Source organism: Anolis carolinensis, chromosome 4 (assembly GCF_035594765.1).
Source record: "Anolis carolinensis isolate JA03-04 chromosome 4, rAnoCar3.1.pri, whole genome shotgun sequence".
Lineage (NCBI taxonomy): Eukaryota > Metazoa > Chordata > Lepidosauria > Squamata > Dactyloidae > Anolis > Anolis carolinensis.
This window is the reverse complement of record NC_085844.1, coordinates 74526729-74542564: the sequence shown is the minus strand read 5'-3', so window position 1 is coordinate 74542564 and position 15836 is coordinate 74526729. Positions and strand designations below refer to the sequence as shown.

The 15836-nt window shown below is 38.6% G+C and overlaps 1 protein-coding gene across 7 annotated transcripts in view; it reads right to left on the bottom strand.

The window, feature by feature from the left end:
• The window catches only part of ripor2 (RHO family interacting cell polarization regulator 2), a 151771-nt gene that overhangs the window by 38480 nt on the left and 97455 nt on the right, over positions 1–15836 (bottom strand). For all 7 annotated transcript variants that reach the window (XM_062980643.1, XM_062980638.1, XM_062980642.1 and 4 more), the window contains exons 2-6: positions 10349–10475; positions 7505–7660; positions 5844–5922; positions 5202–5225; positions 3842–3895 (exon numbers count right to left, since the gene is read on the bottom strand). In XM_062980643.1, the coding sequence (XP_062836713.1) occupies positions 3842–3895; positions 5202–5225; positions 5844–5922; positions 7505–7660; positions 10349–10475 (440 nt within the window). The remainder of the gene's footprint in view (positions 1–3841; positions 3896–5201; positions 5226–5843; positions 5923–7504; positions 7661–10348; positions 10476–15836) is intronic.

Genomic DNA, 15836 nt, shown 5'->3' with positions numbered 1-15836 from the left:
CTTAGAAAAATCTATGAGTAAACATCCTTAGATTTGATGCCACATATTTAGACAATAATTCAGTGTGAAAATAGCACTCTCCATTTTTGGGATGAGAACAAAGCAACTGTCAGGAATTTGTACCTCATCTTTACAGGCTTCTAGACATGATGACTTTAGATTTTGTTTAAAGCTTCCTCTTCTCATTAAGATTTCTTTAAAAACCAAGTTTTTCTAAATAAAGGATTCTAGCTTGTTAGCTCTACCATCTTTGGCTAATTCCCAGTATAGGATGAAATATGGCAGTAACATAGTTTTGCATTAAAAAGGTTACTTCAGAGGAAAGAAAGGAGAACAATTAGGCTTCTACATCAGTTGGAATAAAGCCATCTGTCAGTACCTAGTAATATTGGCAATCATTGCAATGAAATATGAACCATGTACAATATCCATGTTTGAAGTAGCTGTTAGATATACTTGGCAAAGGCTTCAAATTAAAGTTGAAACCTCTTTGTTCCTGATGCATACAGCACAATCCTTTACATGTGGAATCCGTCTGCAATACACACTTTTAGCAGTTTGACGCTACTCTGTCATGGCTATATATGGGAGGGAGGTAGCCCACAAGACACAGCAAAAATGTATCTCACATAATAGTTATGTAATACTTATGTACACTGTAAGCCTGAAGATAAATTAATATTTTGTAGGCACCTCTGAGTGTCTTTGTAGTTGAGGAGATGTTAAAAATTCTGTAAAAAAATCCTGGAGTTTTCTGCCTGGTTGGGATCTATAATTCACAGCTAGGGAATCCTAGTCCAGTTTCCTGAATTACAGTTCCCAGCTTTCTCAAAATCTTGCTAAGCTACAAATCCAAGCATTCCATGTGATTTTTTTTATCGTGTCAGAAGCGACTTGAGAACATACTGCAAGTTACTTCTGGTGTGAGAGAATTGGTTGTCAATAGAGACATTGCCCAGGGGGTGCCCAGATGTATTACCATCCTGCTGGGAGGCTTCTCTCATGTCCCCGTAAGCTAGAGCTGACAGACCCCTTCTCGTGGGTTCGAATTAGCAACCTTCAGATCATCAACCCAAACTTCAGGACAGCAGTCCAGTTGGCACAAGGGTTTAATCCATTGCGCCACCGCGGCTCCATTCTACATGATGAAGTCACGGCAGTTAAAGTGAAATCAAATCGATATTAACAGGCTATACTCTTAGAGCTATGGATGCTGTGTGCCCCAACCTATCATGAATAGAAGCATTTTCATCTAGCAAAAAATTATCATTGGAGATAAGCCATTATGACTTCTCAATATAAGCTCAATTTAACAGCAGATTTTGCTAAGGAAGACTCCAACTCAGCAGCTAAGAAATATTTTACTAGGCAGGCATCCAAACAAGTTCTAATGTGTAGGACTTTAAAGGGCCAGAATGTGGTGACAGTTCCTCTCTGTTGGCCTAGCTATGTATGAGTAATAACAACAATAGTCTAAACCCCAGTATTATGAATACTGCCATGTATTTATTTCAATGAATCACGCCACCAAGAGCTATCATAAATAGTTGCCATTTGTTGCTTACTTTTGTTAATAAGGGTATACCATTCTCTTTCTACATGAATAGAACTAATCCGCAAGAATACAGAGCTCTGATAATGAGTGACCATGTTTCTTGTTTTCCTCCATGTGTTTTCTCTTTAGAGTTTAACTTTAAGATACAACTGTCACTGGAAAATAATGTGTTTATCCTTACAACTAGGAGCCCCCGATGGTGCAGAGGATTAAACTGCTGAACTTGCTGACTGAACGGTTGGCGGTTTGAATCCGGGGAGCAGGGTGAGCTCCTGCTGTTAGCCCCAGCTTCTGCCAACCTAGCAGTTCGAAAACATGCAAGTCTGAGTAGATCAATAGGTACCACTTCAGCAGGAAGGTAACAGCGCTCCATACAGTCATGCCGGCCACATGACCTTGGAGGTGTCTACAGACAACTATGGCTCTTCAGCTTAGAAACAGAGTTGAGCATTAACCCCCAGAGTCGGACACAACTAGACTTAATGTCAGGGGAAAACATTTACCTACCTTTACCTATCCTTGCAGCTATCTAGGTTTTGCTGTTTTCCATGCAAATGTTTTAGCAGTTGTTGCTTACATTTTGGGTCTTCTAAAATCTGGTTCACATCAAGTTGCCTTTACTTGTTACCATGGGTTACAGAACAAAAAGTTAATGTACTGAAGGGTTTGAATATTGTTCCCCCCTACCTCTCTGTAGCAATTCATTCTTGCTTTAAACACACTGAAATCACTTTGTTCTGAGTGGGAGGGACTTGAACAGAAAGTACCCTGCTGCATGAGATTTTTTCTGGCAGCGAACATGTTTTTATGGAATCTGTTCTCTTGATGAATATTTGATATGTGCATATGGGAATAACAAAGACACATCATGAATGCTGTACCATAGAAATGCTATAGGAGAGCCAGGGCTTCCATGCTCAAAATACCTGGGTTGGCACCCTGATAGGCAACTATGTTTGGTAATCAGGATTATGAGCATGAGATTGCCATGACTATAATTACACTCTGATTTCACTATAAAATCCAGGATAGCATGTCGGAGTGAAGGAGTTCTGTTGTGCTGATAAGGTGGGCATTGAAGAATGAATCAGATATAGTGCAATAAGGAGTTATAACAGGATCCCTGCTTCTGTTTTTCACACCATGGGAAGCAATTGAACACATCATTCTTCAGCACCACATTTTCCAATACTGCAAGACTCCATCCCTTTGCTTTTGCTGCTGACATTTGGAGGACTGGGTTGGTGAACAGAGGTAGCAGTAACATCAGAGCAACAGGTCTGATACCAAATCTCAGGATCTTCGAGGATCTCCTTATTTGATCCATGAGTCACTATTACAGAAGACATGAAACCCTGCATTTTCAAAGTTCTTTGTATCTTTTTGAAATACAAATACCTAACTACTGGGTAGAAACTAGTGATATGCATGGTATTTGTTTCATCTGTTTCATTCGACTATTCGTTCAGTATTGTCCATTCGGATGCACGAAACAAAATATGCCATTTTCGGATGAAACAAAAGGCGACATGAAAGAGAAAGCTCCACGGTCACCATGCTTGCTTTCATTTTCCTTTCATTTCGGGCTGCGTAACAAGAAGTAGGTACTGACATAGGGCTGCTTTCCCATTACAACTGATGTGTGCCAATGCGTGTTAATAATAATAATAATAACAATAGTTATTCTGAGACCTTAAGCTGAGTCTGAGAGAGGTATGCTTTCCCATGACAGCTGATGTGTGCCAATGGGTGGTAACAACAACAACAACAACAACAACAACAGTACTCTGAGGAAGACCCAAACATTTAAAAAGTTGGTGGGCTAAAAGGGGTCAAAATTCCCTCCATGTGTGGCGAAAATTCTATTTGTATAGGAGCCCTGTTTTCAGAAACGGGACAAATATAAAACTGATTCAAAAGAAATGAAACTAAACAAAACGAACAGCAATTCCATACAAATGCACACCACTAGTAGAAACCCAGGCACAGCATTTACAGCATGCATAGGCAAGGGATGCATGTATAGAGTTATCAAGGTCTTGCATCCCCAACTCTGCCACATGACGCAGGAAAGCTTGATGCTGAGTGACTGTGTGAAGGCAACAATGGGAACACACTGTGAACTCCATATACGGTTTCTAGCTGACAGCGCTAGACCTAGAATAAGTCTGTTTGAAGGGCTGCTTTGTCAGGAGTTTTTTCTGGAATACTGGATATTGTTAGACAGGCATTTGATAAATTGCTTAAGAACAAAGTTAGAAGCAAGATGAAAGGATAGTTGATTACCTTGCTGATGTGGAACTCCAGCTTTCTCATATATCTTTCAATTGCTTTCATTTGCTGCAAAAAATATATTTAAAATAATTAGAATGAGAAGAATGATAGATAGACTCTGTTAGGAGAACTGATTAGTGTTTTTGGAGAACTCTTGATAATTTCATAGCAGACTGGTTTGATTCAAAATAAACAGAACACTTTCTTTAGAAGGGGAATATGCCTGATTTCATAGTAAGCCTATGTAGTTAAAACAGTGTACTTCAAATTTAACCCTAGTACTTTAATTGATAAAAAGGGTTTGATTATTTTATAGGGATAAACACCTTCTTGGGTATTTTAGAATTCTCCTCAAAATAGAATAAAACTATATACCAAAATACTATGTTAAACAGCCAAGTACCTATTCAATATTGAGTTTAATCTACCATTTAAACCAGTGAGGGAAAGTGTTCATTTGGACCTACAGTATGGCTCTAAACCTCTCTAAATACCTTTGACAGTCTTCTTAAAAGTCAGAAATGACTTGAGAACACACTGCAAGTCGCTTCTGGTGTGAGAGAATTGGCTGCCTACAGAAACGTTGCCTAGGGGATGCCCAGATGTGTTACCATCCAGCTGGGAGGCTTCTCTCATGTCCCCACAAGCTGGAGCTGACAGATGGGAGCTCACCCCGCCTCACAGATTCAAACCACCAACCTTAAAGTCAGCAGTTCAACCGGCAAAAGGGTTTAATCCATTGCGTCACTGCGGCTCTAAAAGTGAACTTGCTCTCATGGAAAGGTGTGAAATCACCTCTGCACTATCTAATGTTGAAAATATGAATGTTTCAACTACACAATTGCACTTCTGGTAATGCTGACTTTTGTTTCTCCAAATTTTATTGCATATTTAGCAATCCTAAATGATACCGAGGGTAGAAAACTGGGCTACAGTTGGTTACTCCTTTCCATGTCAATAGTCCTCAAGCCACTTTCTTTGAAATAATTCTTCTGGAGTGAAAGTGTTTGCTGCAGATAGATGGACAAATTGCGATGAATGGAGGCCAAGCACTCTGGGAGACCTTGCTTTCATCTTTGTTCAGGAATGCAAACAACTGGTAAGCTATATTCTCTTAGCTTGACAAGCAGGCTATGTCAAACCTTCTCTGAATAAACCTTCTCAAAAAAAGCCCATGATGGGGTTGCTATACACTGGAGTTGATGTTCAGGCACATAACAACAACATTGAAACATTATCTCCATAAGTAATGATGGAACATTCCAAAGGCCTCTTTTGCGCCAGAAATCATTCAGCTAATGTTATATTTTGCTACAAAAGAAGATTCAGTTGATCGGTTTATTTCAGTTTAACTAGTTATTAAAAAACGCACCTTATCAAGATCGTATAGCACTCCCTGTAAGAAAGAAAATGAAAATATTAATATCACATAAGATGTCCTTTTACAGAAAGATGTCCTTTTACAGAGTTCCTCACAACCTCTTAGGATGCCTGCCATAAATATGAGTGAAATGTCAGGAGAGAATGCTTCTGGAACATGGCCATAGAGCCCAGAAAACTTGCAACAACCCAGTGATTCTGGCCATGAGAGCCTTCAACAACACAAGCATCAACATCCTTGTAATCTCATCCACGGGGGGAAACTTTCAAAATTGTTTTATTTTCCTGTGCAAGGATAAGATTAGCAAAAAGTTACATCTCTAATATAGTCCTTAAGATGTGGTTGTTGAGTGATTTATTTCAGTGGAGAAGTGTTTGCAAACACATTTCTCTGTGAAAACCTCCTGATCATAAATGTATTACATTAAAGAAATAGTTTTATCTGACATGGGGACAATATCTAACAAACACATCCTAACCTGAAATCAGAGATGGTTTCATTCCCATAACACTTCTATTGTGGAAGTCTAAATTTTTTCATAAAGCACCTCAGGATGACAATCTACTTTTCCTTTGCTGTTTTAACTACTTAATAAGCACTCCCCTATAGATTGAATCTATGATAATGACCTACCAGACGTGAGTTTCTTTTCATGTCCTTTAACTGAGCTGTTAACGTATCTAGCTCCGTTTGATGCACTTCAAGATATTCACTGTAGAGAAAGGGCAAAAAGCAAAACATTACTTTTATTACACTCTAATATTTAAAAAGTTGGATTTTGTAAAAAGAAAAATTGTTTGGAGGAATAATTGTTTAAGAAAATAACCGAGTAATCATCTACATCAATGTTTCTCAACCTGTGGGTCCCCAACTCCCAGAAATCCTAACAGCTGGTAAACTGGCTGGGATTTTGGGGAATTGTAGGCCAAAACACCTGGAGACGCACAGGTTGAGAACCACTGATCTACATTATTGTATAGAAGTAAGGATTATTAAATTACGTAAATAGTTCATATTACTAGCTAAGTGTGTATAGGATTGTGGTCCTCCAGAACCTGTAGGACTTTGACCAGTATTAGATAGCATAACCAATGGTGTTTGAACATGAGATTTGTAGTTCAACAAGTTGCAGTGCTGCAAATGGCCTTTTCCATCATAAAGGATGGTGTTACATTATGAAACTGAAATGGTAAACATGAAATTTGCAACAGGAAGAGGGATTGTACAATTTGAAATATGGAAATGGACTGGTTATGTGAAATATTGGACTCAAATCTACATGACCTGGATGACATTTTAAACATGAAAATCCAGAAAGAATTCTACTTATTGGGAAAGATGGATGAACAACTGGAAGGGGTTTTACAATATATGATTATAGCTGCAAGAATTCGTTTTCCTCTAAAATGAAAAAATATGTTCCTTCACAAAAATAATGGTTGGAGAAGATACATGAAGTGGCTAAAGGGGACAAATTAACTATGGGCAATACCTCTATCTTCTTGGAAAACGGAATTCAAAAACTATGGAAGCCAAAGTGTACTGTGTATATTCTGCATTGTATGACATGGTATGAGCTCCTGGTGGCGCAATAGGTTAAACCATTGTTCCAGCAGGACTACTGACCAATAGGTCAGCAGTTTGAATCTGGGGAGAGTGGGTGAGCTCCCTCTCTCAGCTCTAGCTCCTCATGCAGGGACATGAGAGAAGCCTTCCACAAGGATGGTAAAAACATCAAAACACCTGGGCATCCCCTGGATAACCTCCTTCTCACATCAGAAGCGACTTGCAGTTTCTCAAGTTGCTCCTGACATGAAAAAATGACATGGTATGGGATAGACAAAGTAATCCTGGCATAAACTAGAAAAACTGATGCTAAGACTATAGTCAACCAAGGCTAGACATTTCTTGCAACTGTAAAATAGTGCAATGGTGGGAGTGGATAAAACAATTATCTCACACAAAAAGCAGGCTTGGGTACAGAATATGATATTAACCATACATCAAAAGGCTGCTGAGTATGTTAGCTCTCAATTGTCAGAGGAAACAGAGTTTTGAGAGCTAACATACTCTTTTTGGATGACAACTCCCAGAATTTCTCATCTTAAGAAAGATAGTGCTGGCTGCAGCATTAAAAAATCATTGTACAAAAAGGAACATTTCCAAGCTCTGTAGCTGGTAAATCTATACTTGATACCAGAAGCTGAATTTTAATTTTCTATGGAGAAATCAAGTTTTCCTTGTCAAGCAGCAAGGACATTTTTATTGTTGCTCTGGGATGATAAAATTCTTACTCGAGTCCATTCTTTAGGGCTTTGTAGACTTCTTCCATCCTTTCAGGCTGAGGTTCCTTAGATGTGCTGCTGCTCTTGTGTCCTAAATTGTGCGTTTTCTTCACTTTTGCCTGAGGTTTCTTGAGTGCAGAGGAATTCTCAATAAACGAATTGCACCTACAAAGTGAACATAACATGGGTGTGGGGAGGGAAGAAGAATGATAAATCACGATTATCTTAAAGGAGTATCACCTAAGGAGCTTTCTCTAACACCTAATCTTTCCCAGCTTAAAGCAATCTGCTTACAAGGCTGCCTGCCAGAGAGCATTCAGTGTTTATGGGTTAAGAGGTCTGAGCCAACATGACACTTGGCTGTCAGCATCTGATATTCTACTTGGGGATGGATCCAATGCCTTTATATTTTGCTTCCCACTTGCAAAGTTTCAGTGTAGGTAGCAAAATATTTTAAACATACCATATACAGTAGAGTCTCACTTATCCAAGACTCACTTATCCAAGGTTCTGGATTATCCAAGGCATTTTTGTAGTCAATGTTTTCAATATATCGTGATATTTTGGTGCTAAATTTGTAAATACAGTAATACAACATAACATTACTGCGTATTAAACTACTTTTTCTGTCAAATTTGTTGTATAACATGATGTTTTGGTGCTTAATTTGTAAAATCATAACCTAATTTGATGTTTAATAGGCTTTTCCTTAATCCCTCCTTATTATCCAAGATATTCGCTTATCCAAGGTTCTGCCAGTCCATTTAGCTTGGATAAGTGAGACTCTACTGTATACATATTACACAACAAATGCATAAAGTGGAAAAGAAAAGAGAATGGAAGTAACTTTTATAAACAGCTATTGTTATAAACTACTCTCTTGCTTACAATGGCATAGTTGTACTATTGGTTCTTACACTGATTTATAGTATGACAAGATGTAAAGTATTCTGAAACAAAAGCACAATCCACTGCTGTTTGGATGGACAGAGAATAACAATATACTTAGGTGGCTTCTGCCTTAACCCATGCCAAACAAGATAGATCTTAAATGTGGTCACAGAATAAAACCTAAATGAGGGGAAAATGTTTTGTGAAATTGTTGAGAAAGGTTTATAGCTACAAGTTTGTCTCTAAAGACTTCATCACATGGGTTTTCAGACCCATTGTAGGACGCTAAGAGCACAGTTCCTGGATGGAGACTGACGGAGCCCTTCATATGACACACAGCTACTTCTGGTGGGGCTCCATCCCCAAACTCTGCTCTCAGTATCTTCTGACGGAGTAAAGAGAACACAGGAGGCTTCCCATGTTCTTGTTGCCAGCAACTGGAGCAGTGCAGGTGGAAGGCATGCAGCAATGCTTTCCCCTGTGTGATGGGGAAGGCAGTGCTGTGGGCGATGCAGGGTGCAGAGAGATGGATTCCCCCGCTGCCCTATGGATTTGCTGCATTTAGACATCTAAATGTGATGAGGCCCTAAGCTTCAGTCATACAAGACTTTTGCAATACAGGTTGCAATTATGTCTTTTCCTCAGAGGAAAACTAACACAGAAACAAAAACACTTTCAGAAATTAGTTAGAGGTAGGACTAGATCCTGGTCTGTTCTGCGTTTGGGGAAGAACTCTTGTACCGATGGACAATGCCACTAAAATTCCAGATATATCCATCACTGAAAGTCCCTACAGTACTATAGATAAAGTATTGCTCCAAGTGATTATGGTAATTAAAATAGTAGGTATATCCAGCAGCCTAATGCTCATCAGAGTACAAAATAAATATTTAAATCCAGTTCCACATTACAGATTAGTGGTGGACCATGCCAGGCAGCAACCAAAGAATACCAAGTCCTGGCACTGTCCTAGAGTGAAGAAAAATGCTTGCCAAATATTGTTAGATTAGGTAACAGCGTTAGCAAAAAAGACCGTTCCTGGTTTGAAAGTGTTATTTCCTGTTTAATTGTGAGGTACTTGCTCTGGAAGTAATTGTTATACTCTAGAAACTTCGTTTTTGTAGCTGCCACAAACTATGTTGAATTGGTTGAGACTCTATGAGATAGTCGTTGAAAAACTATAGCAAAATGTGCAACAGGATGTCCCACAAAAACAAACCTTTTTCAATTTAATAAGCCTTTCCCATGTTTTTATGATAGAACCAATTAGGAAATGAAATTTATAATCCAGGAAAAAAAATGTGTTACAAGTGTTACTTCTTCCAATCCACACTTACACTCCCATCTGTTAAAAATAAATTTAAAATCATATATCATGGACTAAACAAAACTGGTCCACCTAGTTATGAATGACAGATCATGTCACATTCCCTGAACAATTGTGAAGACAATCTGTAAAATATCTATAGTTAGATTGGATCTGAAACAAAACAGGACTGTTTGGCTTAGCTCTAAGGAAAGGGTCAAAACTTGGCTGGGTTTGGGAGGCAAAAGGAAAATTGTTCCATTTAAATCATTCCCCACTCCCACCCTCTAAAAACTATGAGGTTGATGAGCTTGCTGGCGTCAAAGAACCAGACAGGTCAAAGAGATAACCTTTAGTAAAGCTGGGGCTATTTCCTCCTTTTTGGTTTGTTTAAATTGAAGTTTCGATTGCCAGTTTTATTACAGAAGCATACTCTGTGTGCATGTGTGTGTGCCTTCGAGTCACATGCCAACTTAATGCAACCCCATGAATTTCATAGGGTTTTCCTAGCCAAGGACTACAAAGAGGTGGCTTTGCTGGTTCTTTCACTAGAGTATAAAAATAAGATAAAAACAACAGATCCCTGAGGCCAAGCTCTCTCTGTGTATACGCACATTACCCTCAGTTTACAGCTTTGCTTCAAAATCTGTACTTGCCTGGATCGCCTTTCTTGAAGACCGCTGAAGCCAGCGAAGGATTGACTTCTAATAATCCCATTAGGGCCTCCTGGGGAGAATGAGTGTGATCCTACTGACATGATTTCTGGGAATCTTGAAGATATTCCTGCAAGAAAACAGTAAGAAGGTCATTCACAATAGCAAACATCTAGCAGATTTAAGACGCAGCATGTCAAATTCTCGATCGGAGCCACAAATGATTAAATGTATATGGATCATGAGAATATTAAAGATTTCTGTATCCCTGAAACTTGATCTTACACATTTAGTTCAAAATACGTTGGGGTTTGTTAGTTTTTTCCCCCATAAGCGTAAGAGGCTCAGTGGGTTAAACTGCTGAGCTGCTGAACTTGCTGACCGAAAGGTTGGCGGTTTGAATCCAGGGAGCTGAATGAGCTCCCGCTATTAGCCCCAGCTTCTGCCAACCCAGCAGTTTGAAAAAATGCAAGTGTGAGTAGATCAATAGGTACCGCTTCAGTGCGAAGGTAATGGTGCTTCCCGCTGAAACAGTCACACCTAGGAGGTGTCTATGGACAATGCCGGCTCTTGGGCTTAGAAATGGAGATGAGCACCAATCCCCAGAGTTGGACATGACTGGACTTAATGTCAGGGGAAAACCTTTATCTTTACCTAAGAGGTACCTTTGCAGTAGAAGGGCTAATTTTTTTTTCCTTTATTCTTATTTATTTTATAGCAGTGACTGTCCCTGCTATCATATATACGGTACATAGAAAGTCTCCATAGTATTTCAGATTGTATTTTAAAAACAACTTTACTATAACGCATTGTCCTCTCCTCACAAAATGATTGGTTCCAAACAACGGTGAACCAGCAGATATATGTTGAATGACTGTAAATCATAGTGCACATTCCATCTCCATTTGGAGGTATATTTCAGTGCACATTTTCATGTTCAACTGTAATGGTCTTAAGTTTCTTTGCCTAGCTTGCACAAATGCATGCATATCTACTAATTATCTTCCACCACTTCAAAGGATATTGAATAAACAAAAGGCATACAGCAGCTGCCTACAGAATCCTTTACTGAGCATGCATGAGGAGTAGTACCCAGAGAAAAGCGGAAAGCAGAGGACCATGTCTCACTTGTTGTCCTTAGCATGTTACAAAGCATAGATCTACAAGTTTGGCTACTAAAATAGAAATCAAAAGACAGGTTGAAGCTGGTGAAAGAAAAATAAATTAACCCTGGATGTATTTTGGGAGGAATCCTCAAATCGTTTGTAGAAGATTTTTAAAAACAATTAAAAACCTATTTTTGTTCCCAAACATATTGAGATGAGGAGGCATAGAATATCATGTATAGTCACCATGGAGCGGAACTATCTGGTCACGCTGGCTGCTGGCTGCAAAAATTCCAATATTTTACCTTATTTTGCTTTGTTTAGATTCTGGCTTTTTCCCCAATGTAAGCTGTGGAATTGTATATTTGTCATGCTATTATTTAATTCTTGTTAATTTGTTACTTTTGATGTTGATGTGGTTTGTTTTGGGTTAGGGTGGGGTGGATTATTTTGTCATTGAATATTTGCCAATATTTGTTGTTAACTGCCTTGAGTTACCTCGGGAAGATAGGTGGGATATAAAGTTTATTATTATTATTATTATTATTATTATTGACACAACAACATTGTATGACTCAGCAAACAAGATAGATATGCTGGATTTCGTATCACAAAATCACAAGTCGAACACTTCCCAAGCGTTTAGGACTATGTGATGTATTTTCAGATGATGCGCGCAGATCCCATTATTATTATCATTATTATTATTATTTGATACACAACAAGATTAGTACACAGCAAATAAGATCACTATGCTGGCTGTTGTATTGAATCACACGCCTGACACTTCCCAAGTCTCTAGGATTGTGTGATGTATCGGAGAATAATGAGTGCAGATCCAAGTAGGGTGGCTTTTTTCAGCTGACAGATGGTAATTGTGTTTAAGTGCACCAATTGTTTTTAGGTGCAGGCAAAGGTCTTTAGGCACTGCACCCAGTGTGCACATCACCACTGGGATCACCTTTACTGGCTTGTGCCAGAGTCTTTGCAGTTCGATCTTTAAATTCTCGTATCGTGTCAGCGTTTTCAGTTGTTTCTATTCAATCCTGTTGTCGCCTGGGATTGCAACATCAACTATCCATATTTTGTTTTTTAATACGATTGTGAAGCCAGTAGTATTGTGCTTCAAAACTCTTGTCAGTGTGAGTAGTTTGACGTATTCATTTTCTGTAACCAGAACTGGAGGGATCACAAGCCTAAAGTGGATGAGGTGGTAATCCTTTGTGATATTATATATTTTTATCAGGAGAAGGCAATGATTTACAGTATCATATGGTGCTGACAGGTCTATGAAGACCGCTTGAATGTGTGATATGTAACTATAAAAGGATACCTTTAATTTGAACAAATTATATTAGATAGAAATCTGTAGGTTTTTAAATAACACCGAATACTTTGATGGGAAATTTGTGAGAGAAAGATTAATACACTACACATATGGTACTTTTTGTCAGTTCTTTTGATGGTGACCTATTTTCCTTTTTCAGTTTAAATTGTTTAGCAATACACTGAATACTGCGGCAATAACTGTGGAATACAGGATTGCTTGTTGGCACACTCTGCTTTGTATTTAGGCAGATACTAAGTTTTTCACTGAGGAACATAATGTTGTACAAGAGGCGATAATTATGTTTATTCAAAATGCTACCACACATCTCAGCCCTACTAGCCTTGAAATTAACTCCAAAGATTAAAACAGAAGTTAGCATATGCTTGCTCTTCACAGTAGCTTGTGAACAGAATGTGCCTTTAACCTTTACTTATATAGTTCAAATATGTTTTTAGTATAAGGCAGAATTAATAAATTCCTATTTCGGTATCCAAATGTTCATCCACCACAGCAACTTTCCTATTTGGTGTGAATTTCCTGTTGTTAGAGCTAGGATAATGTAGTGATTTGAGCATTGGCCCAAAAACAGGGTTTGAATCCCTGCTCAGACATGGAAACCCACTGGATAACCTTGGGCAGATCATATGCTCTTATCCTAAAAGGAAAGCAATGGCAAACTCTATCTGAAGCAATTTTGCCAACAACAACAACAACAACACATGATAGGTTTACTTTGGGGGCTGAAGGCACACAGCAGCAGCAACAACAATATCAGCCATTCTTACCTATTCCAGTTTCACCTACTGAGCTCAAATCAAAGGCAAGTTCATTTATTTAATAGATTTTTCTCCTGCTTTGCTACTTAAAATGTATTTTAAAATGATTAAATACAGTAGATCTACTCAACTAGAGACTCACAATTAGATTCAACTGCATGAAGACATATATTACTGCATATACTCAAGTAAAAGCCGAGTTTTTCGGCACTTTTTAGGTGGTATTCCTGGTGATGCAGTGAGTTAAACCCTTGTGCCAGCAGTACTGATGACTTGAAGGTTGGGTTGCTGACATGGAAGTTGCCAGTTCGAATCCAACCTGGGGAGAGAGTTGATGAGCTCCCTCTGTCAGCTCCATCCCCATGCAGGGACATGAGAGAAGCCTCTCACAAGGATGGTAAAAACATCAAAACATCTGGGCATCCCCTGGGCAACATCCTTGCAGACAGCAAGCCCCGCTCGGCTTATACTCAAGTGAGGGTCCTGGCCAGTTTATATTTGGGTCGGCTAATACTCTAGTATATAGGTAATCAAAGATGGATAGTCTTATCTTATTAAAGTCTTATTACCACCTTAAATTACAGTTTTATGTAAATATTCAAGAAAATTTAACCTACTGATGCCTCAATTAATGTAATTTTATTGGTATCTATTTTTGTTTTTGAAATTGACCAGTAGCTGTTGTATTTCCCACCCTTGTCAATATGTCAATACTCGAGTCAATATGTTTTTCCAGTTTTTTGTGGTAAAATAAGGTGCCTCAGCTTATATTTGGGTCAGCTTATACTTGAGTACATACAGTGCTGCACGTACAAACAAGAATCCTCATTTGACTATGAAAACCCACTGGGTGATTTTGGCCTTGGAAGAAGGCAAATACAACCCATCTACCCCAAACAAATCCTGCCAAGAAAACCTCATGATAGGCTTGTCTTAACATTGGCATACTTTGGAAATGACTTGAAAGTAACACCCAGCAGCTGTTCAGAGCCCCTCCCAACATCTTTGACTGCCCTTCTGCTGGCCATTGAGTGGGAGGGAGGCAGCCACAGTAATATTATGTTTTATATGATATTTATGTAATAATTATGGATCTTATGTAAGCCTGAGGAAAAACTAACATTTTTGTAAGCTGCTCTGGGTGCCTTTGTAGCATCTAAGTAACAAACAAACAAACAAACAAACAATAAAGCAAACACCAACAAGAATAGAGAGCAAAGGATATTTCCCCAAGGGAACCCTTTCACTATTTTGTTACCACTATTAAAAAGATCCCAGGTCTTCAACCCATTCATGATGAGGTACAGAGAAAAAGGAGTCTTTGAAGCCATCATTAGATTGTGGACAGGTTTATAAAGCAAAAGGTGACCCTGGAGGCATCTATTTATAAGATAAGATGAGTTTTAAACAATGAACACTTACACTTAAATTGAGACTAAATACAAAAAAGTATCCAACAAATTATATAGCATGTGTTTGGAGGAGAGCTGCATGATATGGGCAGGCTAAAATGCACAGTAGTCTTCACCAGGTGGACTGTCTATACTAACACATGGACAGTAGGAGTAGGGGGGTAATGCATCATTAGGGATGAGATAGAGATGGCGGACCACAGTCACTTTCTTGATATGATCTCCCTTCATACAAGAGCAATGTTAAGGGGGTTTCATTGTGTTGCATTTCACATTAAGGGCAGATGTTGTACATTCTTTCAATTTTTAGAAGGCACTTTTTGAATGTTTTAAGAAAGTATTTGGAACTGTAAGTTGAGCCCCCGTTATCTAAAATCAAGTGTCAGCTTCACACTTCCATCTTTGAGGAAAGGGAGCAAGTCACACATTCAGTATCCACCTAGCTTTTTATTCAAGGAACCAGATGGAAGAAAGAGAAGGCCTATGTAGAAAGCACACATATGAGATGCTTCTGCACTTGCCTTCCACCTAGATCAACGATGGCCAACCTATGACACGTGTGTCAGCACTGATACGCCTGGCCATTTTTGCTGACACGTTGCCGCATGCAGATTGATTGGATATGTCTTTTGTGGCCAAATTTGGTATGATTTGGTCCAGTGGTTTTGTTGTTTACTCCATGGGAATTATGCACATTACATTTATATATATATATATATTATATCATTCAATTATTATTCTATTATTATTGTAGTATATTATCATATTATTACCATTACATTGTTATATTATTATTCATTTTTCATGACTACATTGAAACTAGAATAGAGAGAAATCAGTGTGGAAACTGCAAGAGATACCATAGAT